This window comes from Erpetoichthys calabaricus, chromosome 2, assembly GCF_900747795.2.
Source record: "Erpetoichthys calabaricus chromosome 2, fErpCal1.3, whole genome shotgun sequence".
Taxonomy (NCBI): domain Eukaryota; kingdom Metazoa; phylum Chordata; class Cladistia; order Polypteriformes; family Polypteridae; genus Erpetoichthys; species Erpetoichthys calabaricus.
In genome coordinates this window covers 59,003,878-59,025,725 of record NC_041395.2, presented here as the reverse complement: position 1 = coordinate 59,025,725, position 21,848 = coordinate 59,003,878, and the positions used below count along the sequence as shown (strand labels likewise).

The 21,848-nt window shown below is 43.2% G+C and overlaps 3 protein-coding genes and 1 non-coding gene across 4 annotated transcripts in view; 1 reads left to right on the top strand and 3 right to left on the bottom strand.

The window, feature by feature from the left end:
- The window catches only part of LOC127526839 (uncharacterized), an 81,855-nt gene extending 61,924 nt beyond the window's left edge, over window positions 1-19,931 (bottom strand). The window contains exon 1 of the mRNA XM_051923811.1: window positions 19,806-19,931. The gene's annotated coding sequence lies outside the window, so the exon portion shown is untranslated. The remainder of the gene's footprint in view (window positions 1-19,805) is intronic.
- LOC127526605 (uncharacterized) overlaps window positions 1-21,393 on the bottom strand; it is a 120,001-nt gene extending 98,608 nt beyond the window's left edge. The window contains exons 1-2 of the mRNA XM_051922488.1: window positions 20,394-21,393; window positions 20,187-20,299 (exon numbers count right to left, since the gene is read on the bottom strand). Of these exons, the coding sequence (XP_051778448.1) occupies window positions 20,187-20,299; window positions 20,394-20,409 (129 nt within the window). The 5' untranslated portion in view covers window positions 20,410-21,393. The remainder of the gene's footprint in view (window positions 1-20,186; window positions 20,300-20,393) is intronic.
- LOC114647461 (U6 spliceosomal RNA) lies at window positions 7,396-7,506 on the top strand. The gene has a single exon (XR_003715523.1). It is a non-coding gene; the product is annotated as a U6 spliceosomal RNA (small nuclear RNA).
- On the bottom strand, window positions 15,898-17,193 carry LOC127526838 (uncharacterized). The gene is made up of 2 exons (XM_051923809.1): window positions 16,892-17,193; window positions 15,898-16,808 (listed from the first exon to the last, which is right to left on the bottom strand). The coding sequence occupies exons 1-2, from the start codon at window positions 17,125-17,127 to the stop codon at window positions 16,217-16,219; spliced, it is 828 nt and encodes a 275-aa protein (XP_051779769.1). The 5' UTR covers window positions 17,128-17,193; the 3' UTR covers window positions 15,898-16,216.
- Window positions 21,394-21,848: the final 455 nt, after the last annotated feature.

Below are 21,848 nucleotides of genomic sequence, written 5' to 3'. Positions count from 1 at the left end.
AAAAGGAGTCAGACGCGAGCGCCACACAAAGCCCATTGCACACGAAACGGGACAGACTACGGATTTCACACACTAACATAAATAAGAAATGAGACACAAAGCACCCCTCCACTAACAGAAATAAGAAATGAGGCAACGCGCCCATATCACACATAAAAGAGGAGTCAGACACACACCCCAAAGTGAAACGGGACAGACTACGAACTCCACACACGGTCACCCATCGAGCCCGAGATTGAGGCTCAAAAACGGAAGAGCAACCAACAACGAACACTCGAGATCATACAAACACCCCACACATACGGACAACACAACATATTTGAATCAGATTATCCCCGCCTAACAGTAAAACGGGACAGTCTAAGGAGTCCACAAAACTTCACAAATCAGGCCCGAGATAGTACTGAAAAAGAGGACTCACACCCCCACACCACAGTTAAACGGGACAGACTACGGAGTCCTCAAAGGGTCACACATCAAACCCAACATATTACAGAAAGAGATTTGTGTTTCGGAAAACGGCAGATACTACGATAGAAGCATTCGCCTACAACTCGCATCTGAAATCAACGTACAGACTATACAGCACATTCCACGCATTTCTAAAAAGACGCACGCCTACAAACGACGTCATACATAAACAACAAGAGACCGGACTACAATACATATACAGGCGCGACACCTGATGGGTAATAATACGAAGAAACGAACAGTCCGTATTAAACATACGTCATCTAAACACGTTCAAACTATACACCATAGGTGAATCTCATTACAATGATGCACTATTAACCGTACAACCACAGAAAAGGCTCCATATTAACAGTGAGTACGATCCTCCTTATTACTTATCCATATTACTAACGATAAAGAACAAACAAGTCATGAATTCACGATCACGGGTACAAAACGATACGCCTCGAGTAACAGGACCACAAACACGAACCCACATGAAAAAAAACAATACACGTCGGCGCCTACAACACGCTTCTGACACCGCGGAAGAAAAAATGTCTCGGCTCCAAAAACACATGTCACTCCTTATTCAGGTATCCACTATGAAAATGAACAGTAACAATGCACGTGACATCCGTCTTGCAAAACTGTTAATTATAGATGAATGTACAATGGCATCCAGTCACTTACTCAACACCATTGATAAACTTCTACAGACGTTGATGAATAATAATATTCCCTTTGGGGGAAAGGTACTTTTATTAGGAGGAGATTTTAGACAGTGCTTAGCTATTGTTCCACATGCCATGCGCTCACCTAATGTTCAGTCCACCTTAAAATACGCGGACATTTGGCATTGCTTTCAAAAGATACAGTTAGTACAAAACATGCGATGTCCAGATTCAGAATATAACAATTGGTTATTACAACTGGGACATGGGACACTCACCAATACAGATGGACTTCACCCAGATATTATTACAATTCCTCAACCCTTTATCTGCGACGACTTAGTTACGGAGATATTTGGAACAACAATCTCATTAGACCAAATACCCCTTTTAACACAACGGACTATATTATGTCCAAAAGATATTAATGTTGATCACATAAATAACCAAGTCATTGCATTACTTCCTGGAGAAGCACGGCTCTTTCTAAGCTCTGACAAAGTTGACTCTGATGACGACAATGACCATCTTAATTTCCCCTTACAATATTTGAACACTATTAACCCAGCCAGATTACCACAACACAATCTTAACCTTAATATCGGAACAATAATCATTCTATTAAGAAACCTTAACACTAAACAAGGTTTATGCAATTGTACACGTTTAGTCGTCAACACCTTGACACACAATGTTATTGAAGCAAAAGTTCTTACAGGATCACATGCTAACAATACTGTTCTGATTCCTAGAACTGACCTTACAAGTTCTGACCTAGAATTACCTTTTACACTTAAACGGCAACAGTTCCCCATTAAACCTACATTTGCCATGACCATCAACAAATCACGAGGACAAACCATATACAAGGTTGGCATCTACCTCTCTGAGCCCGTTTTTGGACATGGACAACTTTATGTAGCCTTCTCACGAGTTCGACGTTCATCTGACGTTATAGTTAATGTTATAAATGATCCATGCCAAGGAAAACTCATTCAAGGACAAGACACCATCGTTACTACTAATGTTGTGTACAAGGAAATATTCCAATAAATCTTTACACTGTGCCATGCAGTTTATTCTTTGCTTCCTGTATGCGTCATCTACACCTTCACACTATGCTATATCTCATACATACATCACGCTATTTGTAATTACCCAACACCAGGGGTTGGCGAGCGAACGGAGAAAAGGGAAATCAAGAGATTATTTACACTAAAGAAGAAATAAAACACAGTTTAAGTCTCCTATCAATATGCAAGGGCCTTGACCACTCACTCACCACACTACCATCTCGGTTAACGTGGGCCTAAAGGTTAGCTGGACTCCCAACCCTTTCAAAAGATGAACTCTTTTAAACTTTTCAACTTAAGGTCCATTACCGCCATCAACTGGATTGGTGTATGATGCAGAAAGGGGAAAACAAATGACTAGAAATACTGTACCTATATTTTCTAATTAAATGCTTTCTAATAACCGTATAGTTTTTAAATAACAAAATATGAATCAATTTAAACTCATCTCCATACCTTCAAATTATGCATTCCCAGGGATTTAAAATATTGAACTCTTAGTTTATACGTCACACACTCTAATAAAATATGCTGTACTATCTCTAATTGATTACACGCTCTGCATGCTCCAGACTGATGCTGTCCCATCTTGAATAATGTACCATTTCATCTAGTGTGCCCAATTCTAAGGTGTGTTAATATAATTTTTTCCCCTTCTTGTTTTGCCCCCTTTTTTCATGGATCCAACTCTGCTTTGTATTCTATAAACGTCTTCCCTTACCATCAGCATCCTACATTTTTTGCCACATCTCATTGATTTTCTACCTCATCAGACTTGATTTCCGATTTACTAAATGTCACCTTTAAATCAATTAAAGGATGTTTAGTGTGTTTTTTTGCCAAATCATCAACTACCTCATTTCCTTTGACTCCTTTAATGTGCTGGGACCCATAAAAAAGTAACACACAGACCCATATTCTGCAACTGGTACACTGCTTGATTCACTTCCAGTAACAAGTTAGGCCTTGCTGAAGAATTACGCATTTTAATGATCTGTAAGACAGCAAAGGAATCAGAACAGATAAGTTCCCTGTTTGAACATAGTTCTTCTATCCATTATAGACCAAAAATAATGGCTATCTTTTCAGTTGTAAATACTGACAAATAATCAGACAGTCTTTTTTTAATATATACTTGTAATTCTGGGACACAAAAAGCTGATGTTATATTATCTTTGAATGCTTATGTAAACAATCTTAATATCACATAATAGTTCTGAGTAATATGTATTTACTATCATCTTTTCAGACATACCTTGACTATTTGCTTTTAACAGATCATTTATGCTAAAGTCTACTAATGTCATTGGAAAAAGTTATGTTGGTGTTACTGTGGGACCAATCTGAAAATTCATTAACCCCATGATTTCAGCCTGTGCTGAACCCACCTGCCCAAAACTAACAATACTTTTTATTTTATGGTGCTCCCAACAATCTCTTCTTAATACACTAATTACAGAGTGATAATTCTTATGCCCTTAAATATGTACCCAGTACATTAAAAGTAATTTAATCTGCAAAGGTTTAATGGCATTTATCACATCTTGTCTTGTATTGCAGTTAGGCGAGGATTTAACAGCACCACAACAGACTCTCAAAGCCTGACTCTCTCTAATTTTACTTATATGACACTTCCAAGTCAATTTACTACACGTGTATGGACCTAAAAATGTAACTACTGACACCATTTCCAGCTGTTGACCATACACTCTTAAAGTTAGCTTAGGTCTTTTCACTCTCTTACTGAAACAACTCACTTGCTATTTTGCCACTGAAAGCTTAAACCCCCATTTATGTATCTTATTCTTCAACTTTATTTCTAATCACATTTTGTTAGCAATATATACAAAAATTCCTACTCTTAATCCAAAAAGCTCCATCATCAGCATACAATGATTTACCTGTATACTTCTACCTAATAAAAAACTCATAAAACTGTACATTCTACCAGTTCCAGAATTACACAACTTTAATAAAAGTCCTTCCATTAACAACATATCATATGCTTTTCCTATGTCAAAAAAACTGCTATTACAAATTCTTTATTTGCCTGAGCTTTTCTAATTTCATTTTCTAGTTTCAATACTGAGTCCATTATCATGCTACCCTTTCTAAAACCACTTTGGTAATTTGCCATTATTACCTTTTTTACCCCAAGATACAAGTTAAACGATGATTAACCCTTCACTCCATTATCTTACTCATTATGTGCCGTTAATGAGTCTATACTGTAACTAGCCGGGTCTGACAGTGTTTTACCTCGTTTTAAAACCGGTATTACTACTGCTGTGTTCTGGGTAGAAGGCAGTTTACCTAATCTCTAAATGATATTACTTCAAGAGATTTCTCAGTAATGTTTTTGAGCATGTGATAGCAAATCTCATTTTTCCCCAGAGAAGTACGACTTATACTTATTACTGCATCTTTAAATTCATACAAAGAAAATTCAATATCTGTAATACTATCACTAAAATAGATAGTTTGTAATATTTCAGGATCACACTTCAAAGTTAAATTTCCTACATTATTTCACCTCATTACTTAAATTCTCCATGCCATGAACTTTAACAAAAGATTTATCTAATATATCAGCCTTCTCATCATCGGTAACATACTACTTGCCCTCACTAATCAGAATTGAATGTCTTATATCCTGTTTAATTCCTTCCATTGCTTTAATCCTATTCCATAGTCCCCTATTTTAATATCCCTCCTGATCTTATCACACTGTGTTCTCCAATACATTTTTTGCATTTTTTTTACAGTTTTTCTAACAACTGCCTGAGCCTTTTCATATTTACAGTGTGACATTTCTTAATTCTCCTAAAGATTTTGTTCCTTTCCTGGATTACCTCATAACAGTTTTCATTCCACCATGGACCAGCCTTTGTTCTCCTAGCACCCTGACTTTTAAGTATTGCTTCTAAAGCTGATTTATAAATAACACTGCATTTCTTTTCATTACAATTATCCACATTATCTTCTAGAATTACTTTTTTTAACCCCTCTTCACATGTTTTATTAAATCTTTCCCAATTAGCTTTAGCAAAATTCCACCTATTTATACTACTTTATTTTTGTATAATTCTATCCCAGATCTAAATATTATAAGATTATAATCATTCCCTAATGATGTGTCCTTCATAATCTTCTATCTACTAATTCCTGCCAAAGGTCACGGACATTCTCAGTTTGATTCTGTATATTAAACCTTGTTCTTGTTCCTTTATTAATACAAACTATATTACACATATCTATAAAAAACAACTTCAATCACTTAACCATTTTATCTGTCCTAACACTACTCCACAACGAGCTATTTGCATTAAAATCCCAACACCACACTATTCTTCAGTAATCTGAATTATATATATATATATATATATATATATATATATATATATATAGATGTCAATAATTCAATAGACAATATCTCACAAGGATTGTAAAAGGTAACTACTATTACTTCTCCTTCAGTATTAAATAATTCTAAAACTGCTGTTTCATATTTTTCATTTACATTCACCGCTCTATATCCCAAACTATGTCTTATAAAAGTAGCCACTCCGCCCCCTTTACCAGGTAATCTGTCATGTCTTGCTACTATATAATCATGCAAAGAAAAACTAAAGTGAGGTAACAGCCATTTCTCCTGAACACGTATAACATCTGTGGGAAGAGCTCTATCAGATATAAACTTTTTAAACTCCTGACCATTCGCATAAGCTTCTAGCATTCCATTGCTCTATTTTAAACCCCATTATGTTCCTTCACTTTGAGAAATAGCCGATACCAGCCCACCCATCAAATTTCCATTTACACTTTCACATGTAATGCCTGTTAAACCAAGAAATTTCTGCCACCTTGACAACAATTTTAATTTTTTCAGTATGACTCACTGTCTGAGATGTACAGTTTATCACATCTCCTATAAACATTACAAATTTCAACTTTTCAAATATTAAGGAGTGTTTCGTAACAGAACAATTATGTTTACGTACATCCATCGATTTCACATTCTGGTTCATCACTGACAGATGTTTATTACACTACGGTATATGACACTCATATGAAACCCATTTTAACTTTCTGAACCTCAGCAGCTCTCTTTAGTGCCTTACAACCTCTCTATGCTGCGCTACGTTCTCCCCGACAATCACAACATTTTGGTTTAACGTCTTTTTACATTCTTCATACTTAGGCTCATTTCCACATCTACTACATCTCAGTTTACTATGACATCTAAGTGACAGGGGGATACACATTCTTACATTATAGCTTAAGTACCCTAAACATACTCTTTCTGGTATTTTCATTTCGTCAAAATAAGATCAAAAAAGTAAAAGGGCTACCAATTTTAAGAAAAGGGGGTTAAAACGGATAGTCTATCAATACTACTTTATGTCCCGATAAATGGATTTGTTCATTAATTAACTTTTGGGGAACTCGTTATTACTCCCTTACCACTTTTATCATCATATAGCAAAAAAGCGCTTCAATTCCTTAACCAACTAAAGCTCTCTCACATGGTTTACTACTTTTACTGAATACCAACATTTCACCTGTGGCTGTCCGAGCACTATCTATATCACCAAATGCAGATTTCACCTTTTTCTTTAGTTTAACTGGATTGATGGAAGATTGGAAGACTCAAGTGTAACTAATACCTTAATCTCTTCCTTTCTTTTTAAGTGAAACTTGCCCTTTTTCACCATCGCTCAAAAGTACACCTGCATTATTTTTCTTTTCCTAGTTTTAACCGCTCTTCTATCTTTTCGCATCACGCTAGTTTCTCAGCCAATCTCCATTTCCAGTTTTAAAATCAGGCTCCGCCTCACTACCCAACCCTCCACCAACTCCCTAATGAGGCCGCCCGCGATGACGAGTTTGTCGTCTTCGGAATGCGAGCGCCTACTGGTTGCCCAAACTGAAAGTCGCAAAATTTTTATATCCACCATAAAAGGATTATGAAAACGGTAATATTTTATCAGCTATCAAACGATACCCTTTAGCAAAGCTGGTAAATATCGATATCATATTATACTGCGGACGACAACGTTTATGTGTTTTGTATTGAACAGGCCAAAACATAAAGAAAACATTAATAGACTGTGTTGTATTTTTTTATTCTACCCGAAAGCGTGAAATATACTCAATGTTTGGGCTTTAAATACTGTCCTGTTCTAACATTGTTAGTGTTCTAGTTTCAGCTGCACATATACTAAAATTGGAACAACAACGAGAAGATTAGCATGGCCTCTCGTGAAACTATGAAATAACTATACATACAAATTAAACAATAATTTTTGCAATAAAAAAATAACTGTCAGTGCCATAACCTACATTTGATGCCCAAAATTAAAAAAGAAAATTGTGCGGAGGAGGCCTGCCAACATATAAAGTGCCAGTCATTTGCAAAGATTACAAAAAAAAAAAAGTAAAAACAGCTTGAAAAGGGAAGGAGGCCTCCCTTTCTGCCAACACACAAAGTGCCAGGCAGTTACACAGATTAACAAAATCTTAAGCAGGCCTGCTCGTGAAGAAAAAAAAAAGCAATAAATGGGCCATGGTGGCACAGTGGGTAGCGTTGCTGCCTCGGAGTTAGGACACCTGGGTTCGCTTCCCGGGTCCTCTCTGCGTTGAGTTTGCATGTTCTCCCCGTGTCTGCGTAGGTTTCTTCCCACAGTCCAAAGACATTCAAGTTAGGTGGATTGGCGATTCTAAATTGGCCCTAGTGTGTGCTTGGTGTGTGGGTGTGGTTGTGTGTGTCCTGCGGTGGGTTGGCACCCTGCCCAGGATGGGTTCCTGCCTTGTGCCCTATGTTGGCTGGGATTGGCTCCAGCAGACCCCCGTGACCCTGTGTTTGGATTCAGCTGGATGGATGGATAAATGGGCCAATCTACAGATTAAATAAATAAAATTCCTTTAATGGCCAAAGAGCGGCACGATTTTTTTTTCTCCCTCTTATCCTCCAGCCACTCCTGGACAGTTTTGCCGGCTGAGGTGGAGCAAAAGGATTCCCCCCCAAAGCAGCTGTGGCTGAACTCCTTCATTTTAGGACGGCCAGAGCGCTGGCAAACATTGGCCTCCACCTTCTTCCTTTGTTTGGGGGGGGGGGGGTACCTCATTGTCGCGCCAGCTCGTCCGCCTCCTGCTTTTTCTTGCGCCGCCAGGCAGTGGTGCGGGGTACTGTCGGAGTCTGTGTCTGCGAGTCTGTGTCGGTACTGTGAAGGTCCTGTGGGTGGCGGTGGAAGCGGAAGAACGGCAGTGTCAGCCGGCGGGGGGAGTGGCTGGGTGGTGGGTGCTTTATGTGGCACCACCCACATGAACCACCATCTGTGGCGTGAGGGTGAACCGCTGGGCAGCAGTAATGCTGGATTACATCTGCATTCAGGAGAATGTCCTTACAAACCCGGTACTCCAGCTATTCCCCCTCAATCAGCGCACCCTGGCACAATGGTAAGTACACATTGGACAAGTGGGATCCACCATGCCCCTCTCCTCCCCCCCACCCTGACACACTTTGCTTTCTTTGCCGTTTTTTTTTGTAAATTTTGACTGGCTGAAACGAAATGCGTTCCGTTTTCTGTTCCGAAAGACCCGCCTCCCCACCTAAAAGCGGCGATGTCATGTTTCAAGTTTTATCTTAAAGTGGGCCCGCTGGTACTATTAATATGGTACTATTGCAGTTACTATTAGTACACAAGGATTATAGTGACGTGAAATAAAACTTGTAATTTAATCTAATTTTTTTTATGTGCATATTCTTTTTAGCGACTACATAACAATACTTTGACAGGTGGTATAATAAGTTATATAACTATTAGTGCTACTGCTGTACAAGGATTATAGTGCAGTGAAATAAAACAGATGTAGTTTAATCTAATGAGAATTTATTTGTTTTGTACATATTAATGAAAGTATTCTTTTTTTCTTTTAGCAAACTGGTTTCAGTAATATAAATATTTGTATATAGTCTGGACAGAATTGCGTTATAATTGTTTAATAATAATAATAATAATTAATAATAATAATAATTTGTTGCATTTATATAGCACTTTTCTCACTACTCAAAGCGCTCAGCAATTGCAGGTTAAGGGCCTTAAGGTCCCAACAGAGCAGAGTCTCTAATGCTAACAACTGGAAATTGCAGTGTAACAAGGTAGTTGTAATATTATTACAGGCCTTAAAAAGTCAGTACTAGTATTACTAACCTATTTATTTATTTAGTTATTTATTTAGAGTCTGTGTCCCCTTACTCTTTCAGAATTAACTGTTTCTGGTATCTCTTACCATGACTGTCACTAGTGTTCCTGTGTGAGTCTTTCTTTGTAATAGCAATGTTCCTCTTAAAACAAAGGTTTCTTTCTTTAATTGACGTACTGGTTGATTGCGTTGTTTTAATAGAGCCAACATCACCTGCAGTGTTGACATGTAAGTATTCATAGGTTAAATAACACAAAGGTTAATTCAAAAACTTTTTGGAATATTGGGCTTGGTGCCTATAGAATTTGTTCAAAGGTGGCGGTTTATCTTCCTGTTGTTCCCTTGTTCCTTTTTTCTTTTTGCATGCTCAGTTACTCTTTATTTTATCTCTGTTGGATCCCGCGTCGCTTGGTGCAGACTATATGGTGGTTCTAACCTATTAGTAGTTCCCTGAAGGCCAATTTGTAATATTCTGAAATTTCTTTTAATTTCAGTTTTTGGTAACCTAAACTTTAAATGTAAATGTCTGCCAGTTTCCTGCGGATCTGTTTCAGGTCACTCGTTGCATTCCAGCTGGTTAAATTTGAAGAAAAACAGAGGTGTTAAACTTTGGAGTGGAACTGTAACTTTCTCTTGCTTTATCTAATTTATCCAGCTTGAACCCTGTGCCATAGTTCCACCGCGAAACTTCTGATGAACTGACTCTCAAGGCCTCCGCCGAGGCGATCCAGGTCGTCAAGGCATACGGCCTGAGTGGCTCTGTGCCGTCCAGGGTAAAGTCGGCCGAGATGGTCAGGGAGCAGGCCAGGAGACGCGTGCGGGTGGCAGGTGGGGACCCCGGGCACTTCAAGCTGGTGCATAACGCCAGCAAGCTCCAGTGTGGATAGTACCAGGGTGTGGTGCAGCTGATCCAAGACATCCTGTGACTAGCCCGCCACCTTCTTCTTCCTGCAGCGCCGGCACTCCAGGTACTCTGTGGCCATAAAGTACCATCCGTCTGTGTCCAGGACCCTCCCGACAGTCCTGTAGAGTCCGGCTCCCGTTAACCTATGGCTGCACGCCATGCAGGAGAGCTTGTAGCCCCACATAAAGTACGGCATCCACAGGAAGAACGGACGCTGAAAAAAGGTGTTGGGTGATGTCAGGGGCTGGAGATGCACGTTGCGGGGGCCGGGAGGATGCCACCAAAGGCGAAGGTTGGAGATCAGCGCAGGCTTTCCATCCTTGCCCCTGATTAAAAGGACCCGGTTTACCCACACGTGCTGTTCTTTAGGAAATGAGGTCCTCCATCCCTCGGGCAAAAGTAGCTTTGTGTGTGTGTGTGTGAGAGAGAGAGAAATGGAGAGACAGCATGAGCAAGAGGAAAAAAAACCAAAAAGAATCAGACGGGCCCTGTGCCTTTCCCGGCAATAGCATTCAAAGAAACACATCCTTTTAACTCACCTCTCTCCTGGCTACAGACAGCGTTTGCGAAGGCAGCTTTCCCGGATCAGCCGTCGTTTGGGAGTGCTGGGATGTCACGGGCCCTCCACTGGTTGCAGACTGGGAGGTGGATGCTGGGGAAGGTTGTTTGCAAATTCAAACAAATAACAGGTTAAACAGAAAAAGTGAAGGAGCCACCACCAGTTTCCATGGGTGGCTGTCACTTACCAGCCTCCAACTCCATGCTGGCCGACAGCAGCACGTCATCAGGAATCTCGACAACGGAGGCTGCTGCAGAGAGAGAGGCGGTGGGGGCAACAGTGGTGGTTTTGGGAAGGGAGGAGGCTGCTGCCGCCTTTGCCTCGTCTCTCCGCCGCACATACAGCTGGAGAGCATGCAGCTTGGTCCCAACTTTGGTGGTCTGGCACCGGAGCCATTTGATGTAACTGCGTTGGGGTACAAAAGCGGGAATGGTAACTGGTGAAAAAATGGAAGCAGGGTCCCACTACATTGCTGTAGCCTTCCCCTCAGACCCCACCCAAAAGTCTCTTACCTCTTGGCCTCCCGATCTTCTGCATCGTAAAGGGCCTGAAACGTCAGGTGTGCGTGTTTGCCAAAGCCGACAAGCCTCTTGCCCTCGTCCAGGGGCCTGGCCAACCCGTTTTTCTCCCGTCGATGACGGATGGCCGTCTTCACGTCGGGAAAGAGACAGGTGTAGGACTCCAGGGAGTTCTTATTGCTCGCCAGCAGGCTATCCGACACCTGGCCATCTTCGCGCTCACTCTGGTGGGTTGTCAACACCATGACAGCATAGCCAAGGCCATGGGTCAGCAACCATTTAAGTTTGACCCCGGTACTGTCCAAACTGGAGCTCGCTGGCGCTATGCACCAGCTTGAAGTGCCCGGGGTCACCACCTGCTGCCCGCACAAGTTTCCTGGCCTTCTCCCTGACCACCTCGGCTGACTTTACCCTGAACGGCACACAGCCACTCGGGCTGTATGCCTTGGCGACTTGGATCACCTCGGCGGAGGCCTTGAGGGTCAGTTTGCAGGAGGTCTCGCAGCGGAACTGTGGCACAGGGTTCAAGCTGGATAAATTAGATAAACCAAGAGAAAGTTACAGTTCCACTCCAAAGTTTTACAAAGCCTCAATTTTTATTCAAATTTAACCAGCTGGAATGCAACAAGCGACCTGAAACAGATTCGCAGGAAACTGGCAGACATTTACATTTAAAGTTTAGGTTACCACAAACTGAAATTAAAAGAAATTTCAGAATATTACAAATTGGCCTTCAGGGAACAACTAATAGGTTAGAACCTACATGACGTGGGCTCTAACAGAGATATAATAAAGAGTAATTGAGCATGCAAAAAGAAAAAAGGAAAAAAAAAAAGAACAAGGGAACAGGATGATAAACCACCACCTTTGAACAAATTCTACAGGCACCAAGCCCGATATTCCAAAAAGTTTGGTTTTTTTTTCGAATTAACCTTTGTGTTATTTAACCTATGAATACTTACATGTCAACACCACAGGTGATGTTGGGTCTATTAAAACAACGCAATCAACCATTATGTCAATTAAAGAAAGAAACCTTTGTTTTAAGAGGAACACTGCTACTACAAAGAAAGACTCACACAGGAACACTAGTGACAGCCATGGTAAGAGATACCAGAAACAGTTAATTCTGAAAGAGTAAGGAGACATAGACAGAAAGCAAATAAATAAATGTACTTTGAATTGTAACAACAAATAAATAAAAACACAATAACAGGACAGCATAAATTCTCAAATCTGTCATGAAGTACAATTTTGTTGCTTATTTTTTTCTTAATTTTTGTTACCTGTGGTGTTACTGAAATACATAAATGAAGAAATAATTACAAATATAAAGAAATAAGGCACAAAAACACATTTTGGAATACAATAAATTATTTATGCTCACATACGATTGTGTTTATTTATTTATTTTCAGTTTTTTATTTAAGAATATTGCCTGGACAAGGTTGACGAAACAGAACTGTATTAGGCTTTAATCCAAGAAATCGCCAGAGAAATATCAGTCATCGGGAAGGGTTTGGAACAAGTTAATCCAAAACTGCACACTTCGTTTCCTCAAGATTCCCCACCACGGTTCAATTCGCTGATTTGCGGTGCTGCGCCCATAAATGAAACTCCTTTCACCTGCAAAACTGTCATCGTGATTTCTTCGCAAAAACATAAGCATTTGTTCCACATGTCCGTTTTCCGTGCCTCTGTCTGCGCGTAGTCGCTGCGGGCATCCTCTCAACTGCGAAACTGTTGAGATAAAGTAATATGCAACTACTTTCGGGTTATTATTAGTGGTATACTCCTCCAACCACAAAACATAGCGGCTGAAGCCATCAACGCAATACCATATGGCTTCAGTTTATCGTAAGAATCCATATGCCACAGTGCATTTGGACCTTGGGTGTGATAGTGCCGTCTTCTCAGCTGTCGTGCCCGCCTATGCTCCACACCTTCGGGGTCAATCAGCTTGATCAACTGTCTCACCACGTCGTGTGTTACAACGTACCCTCTTTGGATTGCTCGCAGATGTAATAAGCGATATCCCTGCATTTGTCCGTTACTGGCAATTTCGCTTTTCAAAAAAGCAGCCACTTGATCTACATCTGTATGATTCCTCCGCCTAAAGAGATGCAATTTTCGGCACAGTCTCTTCAAACTCCTTATGCTAATTATGATTCTGTGCTCATGGGCTAAAATAGCTAGAATTAATTGATTACTGAAACCACTTCTAAAATACATTTGTATTAAGTCTTTCATTAACTCCATTTTTATGTTTTCTTCTCCCATCTCGACATAAATTTCGAGAATAAAGTGAAAATGTGGAGAATAAAGTCAACATGTCGACTTTAATCTCGACATTGTTTTATTTTTCTTCACTGTGTCCGTATTTTTTTTTCCTCACCGTAGCCCTAATACGCTTCCGTAGATCTCTATTTATTATATGTATGTATGTAGTTATTTCTTCATAAACCTTGTTGATTGAACCGTTGTGTGTGCCTGCCTGCTTCTGTCCCGCCGCCACTTTAAGGGTTCTCTGTTTACCTTCCCGTGACCACGTGGCCTTCTTCCGCCACAAAGATCGGCTCACTTTGCGAAGAAAAACTCCTGACCATTCGCATAAGCTTCTAGCATTCCATTGCTCTATTTTAAACCCCATTATGTTCCTTCACTTTGAGAAATAGCCGATACCAGCCCACCCATCAAATTTCCATTGACAGTTTCACATGTAATGCCTGTTAAACCAAGAACTTTCTGCCACCTTGACAATAATTTTATTTTTTTCAGTATGACTCACTGTCTGAGATGTACAGTTTATCACATCTCCTATAAACATTACAAATTTCAACTTTTCAAATATTAAGGAGTGTTTCGTAACAGAACAATTATGTTTACGTACATCCATCGATTTCACATTCTGGTTCATCACTGACAGATGTTTTTTACACTACGGTATATGACACTCATATGAAACCCATTTTAACTTTCTGAACCTCAGCAGCTCTCTTTAGTGCCTTACAACCTCTCTATGCTGCGCTACGTTCTCCCCGACAATCACAACATTTTGGTTTAACGTCTTTTTACATTCTTCATACTTAGGCTCATTTCCGCATCTACTACATCTCAGTTTACTATGACATCTAAGTGACAGGGGGATACACATTCTTAGATTATAGCTTAAGTACCCTAAACATACTCTTTCTGGTATTTTCATTTCGTCAAAATAAGATCAAAAAAGTAAAAGGGCTACCAATTTTAAGAAAAGGGGGGAAAAACGGATAGTCTATCAATACTACTTTATGTCCCGATAAATGGATTTTCATTTGTTCATTAATTAACTTTTGGGGAACTCGTTATTACTCCCTTACCACTTTTATCATCATATAGCAAAAAAGCGCTTCAATTCTTTAACCAACTAAAGCTCTCTCACATGGTTTACTACTTTTACTGAATACCAACATTTCACCTGTGGCTGTCCGAGCACTATCTATATCACCAAATGCAGATTTCACCTTTTTCTTTAGTTTAACTGGATTGATGGAAGATTGGAAGACTCAAGTGTAACTAATACCTTAATCTCTTCCTTTCTTTTTAAGTGAAACTTGCCCTTTTTCACCATCGCTCAAAAGTACACCTGCATTATTTTTCTTTTCCTAGGTTCAACCGCTCTTCTATCTTTTCGCATCACGCTAGTTTCTCAGCCAATCTCCATTTCCGGTTTAAAATCAGGCTCCGCCTCACTACCCAACCCTCCACCAGCTCCCTAATGAGGCCGCCCGCGATGACGAGTTTGTCGTCTTCGGAATGCGAGCTCCTACTGGTTGCCCAAACTGATAGTCGCATAATTATTATATCCACCCTAAAAGGATTATGAAAACGGGAATATTTTATCAGCTATCAAACGATACCCTTTAGCAAAGCTGGTAAATATCGATATCATATTATACTGCGGACGACAACATTTATGTGTTTTGTATTGAACAGGACAAAACATGAAGAAAACACTAATAGACTGTGTTGTATTTTTTTTTTCATTCTACCCGAAAGGGTGAAATGTATGGAATGTTTGCGTTTTAAATACTGGCTTGTTCTCATTTTTTACAGTCGTACTAGGTTCGGCTATACATATACTAAAATTGGAACGACACAAATGAGAAGATTAGCATGGCCCCTCGTTCTGCGAGGCTGAACCGGGTCCGTAAAAGGTGAAAGGGGCGGGCGCATAGCCGATTAGCCACGCGGTCGCGGGAAGGTAAACAGAGCGCCCTTAAAGCGGCGGCGGGCGGGACAGAAGCAGGCAGGCAGACACAACGATTCAATCAACAAGGTTTATAAAATGAAATACAGTATATACTACATATAATAAATAGAAATCAATCAACAATCCAAGAAAAAAAATAACGTGAAATAACTATATACAATAAATATAACATGAAATCAGTGTATATTAAATAAAAGTCAAACAACAATCCAAGGAACTATACATAAATAAATATCAAATTAAAAAAAATAACTACCATAACCAGTAGATGAAGCCCAAAATTAAAAAAGATTGTCAAAAAAATTTAAAAAAAGTAAAAACAGCTTGAAAAAAAATATATAAAGTGCCAGTCATTTGCAAAAAAAAATTAAAAAAAGTAAAAACAGCTTGAAAAAAGGAGGCCTCCTTGACAATATATAAAGTGCCAGTCATTTGCAAAGAAAAAAAAAGTAAAAACAGCTTGAAAAATGAAGCAGGCCTCCCTTTCTGCCAACATACAAAGTGCCAGGCAGTTATAAAAATAAGAAGAAAAAAAAAAAGCAATGTATGGGCCCATCTACTGATTAACAAAAATTGTTTAGTGGCCATCCCCCCCGGCACGATTTTGCTTCGCTCTCCTCTTTTCCTCCAGCCACTCCTGGACACTTCTGCCGGCTGAGATGGAACAAAAGGTTTCCCTCCCAAAGCGGCTGTGGCCGAACTCTTTTGTTTTAGGACGGCCACAGCGCTGGCAAACAAAGGCCTCCACTTTTTTTCTTTGTTTGGGAGGGATACCTTGCTGTTGCGCCAGCTCCTCCGCCTCCTGTTTTTTCTTCCGCCGCCAGGCAGTGGTGCGGGGTACTGAAGGTCTCGCCTGCGGCGATGGAAGCGGAGAAGCGGCAGTGTCAGCCGGCGGGAGGAGTGGCTGGGTGGCGGGTGCTTCTTGTGGCACGGGGGGGTGGCCAACAATTGGCGGTGCCACATCCATGGGGCCCCGAGTTCGCTGCGTCGCCTGACCGGACAGGTCAGGCAGGTCCGAGTATTCATGACATGGTGCAGCGGACTGCTCGGGGCCCGTGGGCCGTGGCCGTACGGCAGGGGTGGGCTCCGAAGCAAGGGCCGAGCTGGATGGCAATGGCACGGCCATCTCCAGAGCCCGCCGTACCAGCTCCCTGGTGCGAGTGAGGTGCCTACAGGGACAGAAAGCAAAGTAAGTCAGGGTGGGAGGGAGGAGAGGGGCATGGTGGATCCCACTTGTCCAGTGTGTACTTACCATTGTGCCAGGGTGCGCTGATTGAGGGGGAATAACTGGATACGTGTCTGGGCCATGAGTACCGGGTTTGTAAGGATGTTCTCTTGGATGCAGATATAATCCCGCATCACAGCTGCCCAGCGGTTCACCCTCACGCCGCAGATGGTGGTTCCTTCGGGGTGAATCCTGGACAGCTCTATACAAACGGCCTCCACAAGACGGCTGATGTTTGGCATCTGTGCGGCTTGGCCGACCATACACCTACAAAATTCGGGGGGTGGGTTTTTGAGAGAGAGAGAGAGAGAGAGAGAGTCAGTCAGTCAGTCAGTCAGTCCTGCCATTGATATCCAATCAAAAGGAAAGAGGCAACGCCAAAGAGGTTGAGCACCTACCGTCGCAAGCTCTCCACTCCCGGTGCGACACTGGTCTGTGAGTGCTTGCGTCGGAACCTCCCCTTCACCAGTCTTTCCTGGTGGCGTGGCGGGAAGCGAACCGGGGCCTTGTCGCCCTCCGGCAATCGTTCCCAGAGAGCGACAATCTCCGCCACTTGCTGCTGAGTCACGTATGCACGGTGACACAGCATCATGAGACTAGAGGCCAGGTTGACCACGTGCTCGTAACCCGGGCCAGTGTCAGCTCCAAGGCTACTCTGTTGGAGAAAGAGAGCGAAAGTGAGAAAGGGGAGTGAGTACTCATTGGATATTCCACAGGTACATCACGACTCGTCAGGAGAGACTTACTGGCTCGTGGGACACCCTTTGAATGGCCTCGTCTCCAGGGGAGGTCTCCTGGTCGGCTGGCCCAGACTGTGAGGCGCAGATGGCAGGTTGCGACTGGGACTTGTCAGACGACGGTTGTCGGGCGAAGTCCTCCTCAAGGCCGAAGAGGGTGTTTTCGAGATGTTCTTCTACCAACCCCTCGTTCTCTTGGAAGCCCTCTTCGACACTGTCGTCGTCGTCTGTATCAGTCCCATCCAGAGCGTCGGGATCCCTGCCCATCACTTCCTCCAGCACTCGACCGGTCTGCGAAAAAAGGTACTGGATGCCGATGAGCTCACCTGTGAAAAAGAGGGAACTGTTTTAAAATGAAAAGGGGGGGGGGAGGGAGAGAGAAAGAGAGACAGACAGACAGACAGCTCGACACCCGCCTCACCAGTGTACTTCGCAGGCCGGGTGTGATCGTCAACTAGCTTCGTGCTATATAAAATTTCACTCAGCTCATTGACGGAGTGCTGGAGTTGGCCACTGTAGCAGACCATATCACGGTCTGCTGCCTCCACTGCTTGTGCCGCACGGTCCTCGTTCCACCGCGCCAGGCCTTCCAGCAGATAGGCCTGAAAGTGGGCCGCGCTGGCTGAAGTGCCTGAAAGACACGGTGAGTGAGTGAGAGAGAAAGATAAAAATGCAATGCCACCCACTCCCTCGCACAACACAGGTCACAAAGAACAGGTTTCTGGGCACCCTTACCAGGTATGAAGCGGTCCAGATGCAGGTGGAACGACTCCAATGAAGTTGAACCTCGCGCACACCTGAACACCGGCAGCGTGATCCCCCCTTTGACCAGCTGCCCAGTCTGCATGTACAGGTGCACGCCGGGTGGGTCCTGGATGCAGTGGAGGTGGCGCCTCTGTGTTTTCCAGATGTCCTGGATCTTAGCGCGGTCCAAAAGCGGGATACCCATGGTGTCAGTGGCGTCCCCGAAGGCCTCCAACATCTCGTCAATGAGCCGGCCAGTCTCCTCCACCCCGCGCGTGCGGCGGCGGCAGTGGCGGGCCAGCTCCTTTAACGGGATGTTTCCCTGCCTGGAGCCTCGGGGACCCTTCCCTGCCTCACCAGCCTTGGCCTGTCGCAGCCGGGCGACGTCTCCCTCGTCCCACTCAAAAATGCAGAACGAGAGACGCGCCATGAAGAGGCTGTATAGTGGGTGGCTCTCCGTGGTAACACCCGCCGCGAAGCGTCGCATCAGGTGCCACACGTCGAGCCGCACCACTAGCTGATCCCACTGATGGAATAAGAGGGACACCTTGGATGGTCCCCCGTGGGAACAGCAGTCTCGGTCCACATAGAGGACCAGAGGCGGGGACACACCGGCATCACGGTATCGCCGCATCAGCCCGGTGGCCATGGGGTACAGGCCAGCACCCTCGGCTGCAGTGAGGACGCTGATTAAGACCTGGCCGTACTCATTCCCCATGTTGGTCACCCAGGCTGCCATTCCTGCCGCGGCACCAGCAAGTTTCTTGGTCACCTGAACGATGAAAGGGAGAGTGACGGTAAGCTGGAAGGAAGGAAGGAAGGAAGGAAGGAAGGGATGGCGATATTGCTCACCTTCTTGGTTGAGTCCATCTTCAAGAATGAGCCAAAGATGGAGGTGATCTGGGCCTTGGTCTCTTCTATCCTCGAAGCCACCTGCCTGGCATAGATGGACAGCAACCACTTTACACCGGGCACCGGGGTCATCCGTGGTGGTCGAGGCGTAGTCGTAGATGGCTCGGCACCCAATGTGATGAACTTGGTGACCGCGAACATGAACTTTCTGGACCGCTCCAACCAGGACTTGGCGTGCTCCTCGAGCAGATATTTGCGCAGCCGGGTGGCCCCGTTGCCCAGCGTGCGCTCACACATCTGCCCGATGAGCTTTTTGTCGCAGGATAATCTGTGTTGAGACAGAACAGAGACGTTAGGACTGCCCGTGTGTGCCTGTCTACCTATGGAGAGTTGACCCAGCCATCGGAGACTCCTTGTCTGACCTGTAAGTCAGGATAGCTGGAAAGTCATCCCGATGGGTGCAGTGCAGCTGATCCAAGACATCCTGCGACCAGCCCGCCACCTTCTTCTTGCAGCGCCGGCACTCCAGGTACTCCGTGGCCATAAAGTACCATCCGTCTGACTCCAGGACCCTCCGGACGGTCCTGTAGAGTCCGGCTCCCGACAACCTGTGGCTGCACACCGTGCAGGACAGCTTGTAGCCCCACATGCGGTACGGCATCCACAGGAAGAACGGGCGCTGAAAAAAGGTGTCGGACGATGTCGGGGGCTGGAGGTGCACGTTGCGGGGGCCGGGAGGATACCACCAAAGGCGAAGGTTGGACGTCAGAACAGGCTTTCCATCCTTGCCCCTGGTGAAAAGGGCCCGACTTACCCACACATGCTGTTCTTTGGGTAGGGAAGTCCTCCAGCCCTCGGGTAAAAGTAGCTGTGTGTGTGAGAGAGAAAGAGAGACGGCATGAGCAAGAGGAAAAGAAACAAAAAGAATCAAACAGGCCCTGTTCCTTTCCCGGCAATGCAATTCAAACAAACACATCCTTTTAACTCACCTCTCTCCTGGCTACAGACAGCATTTGCGAAGGCTGCTTTCCCGGATCAGCCGTCGGTTGGGAGCGCTGGGATGGCACGGGCCCTCCACTGGTTGCAGACTGGGAGGTAGATGCTGGGGAAGATTGTTTACAAATTCAAACAAATAACAGGTTAAACAGAAAAAGTGAAGGAGCCACCACCAGTTTCCATGGGTGGCGGTCACTTACCAGCCTCCAACTCCATGCTGGCCGACAGCAGCACGTCATCGGGAATCTCGACAACGGAGGCTGCTGCAGAGAGAGAGGCGGTGGGGGTAACAGTGGTGGTTTTGGGAAGGGAGGAGGTTGCTGTAGCGACCCCGGCTGAATGATGGTCAACTCTCAGACTGATGGTTTATGAATGTTTATTTTCGTTTCCGTAACCTTGTTTCATAAACACACCGTAAGAGCTATAAAAGGCAAAGTACAAATAAAAGGCATATAAATAACTTAACATAAACATTCGTAACATTTGTTTTACATATAACAGAGAAATTAATACCTTGTTCACTTTTCAGCGAGGTGCTTGTTTGTTAACTCCATATGTCGCCATTTTCCTTTCCTATTCCCGGCAAACTGCACAATTAATTATGCAAACCAGGAAACTCAATAACTTATCAAAATAAAAGTCACGCAAATGCTGCGATTCAAGCCCTGCTGAAGTATCATGTGTCCTTTACACTCCCACCAAATCATTAAAGATTTAACTATAATGATTTCAACACTGACAGACAATTGATAACAGCATTTTAAACAACAAGCTCAATGAAATAGCAAACTAATTGAGGTAAAGGTCAAGTTGTGGAGAGTGTTGAGGAACAGATCTTAACTAGTCTCCAGCAAAAGGACCAGCTTCTGAATAGGGCGTTCAACTACTGACGGTTTGCTAAGCCTTTCTCCCTTCTTACCTAGCTTCTGGTCTCCGAGGTGGATTTTGACCCTCCTTACAAGTCCATCTTTGTCAGTTTTGGTCTCTACTATTCTACCTAAACGCCATTCAGTTCTAGGTAGATCATCTTCTTTCATTATTACTATGTCACCTATTTGCAAATTTCTTCTTGGTATGTGCCAGCGCTGTCTGAGAGCAATGTTAAAAATATATTCCTTTCGCCATCTGCTCCAAAATTGCTCTGCAAGATATTGAAAATGTCGCCATCTTTTCCTTGCATACATGTCCTCCTTAACAAACTTTCCTGGAGGAGGCACGGCAGCAGTAGATTTTAGAGTCAAAAGGTGATTAGGGGTAAGTGGTTCAAGACTACTCGGGTCATTAAGGTTGTCAGTGGTAAGGGGGACGGCTGTTTACAATTGACATTGCCTCATATAAGAATGTTCGCAGAGAAGAATCATCTAATCTTCCAGAAGAGAGTGATAGAGTGATGTTAAGCACACTTTTTACTGTCTTGATCTGACGTTCCCAAACTCCACCAACATGGCTTGAGTATGGCGCATTCATGTTAAAATCGCACTGTCTCTCAGCAAGAAAGGCCATTATTCGTTCATTATCGACTTCTTTAAGTGCTTCCTTTAGCTCATTTTTTGCTCCGAGAAAGTTGCTTCCTTGATCTGACTTTATTTGGCAAACTGCACCACGTATAGCGATAAAGCAGCGGAGCCCATTGATAAAAGCATCTGTTGACATGT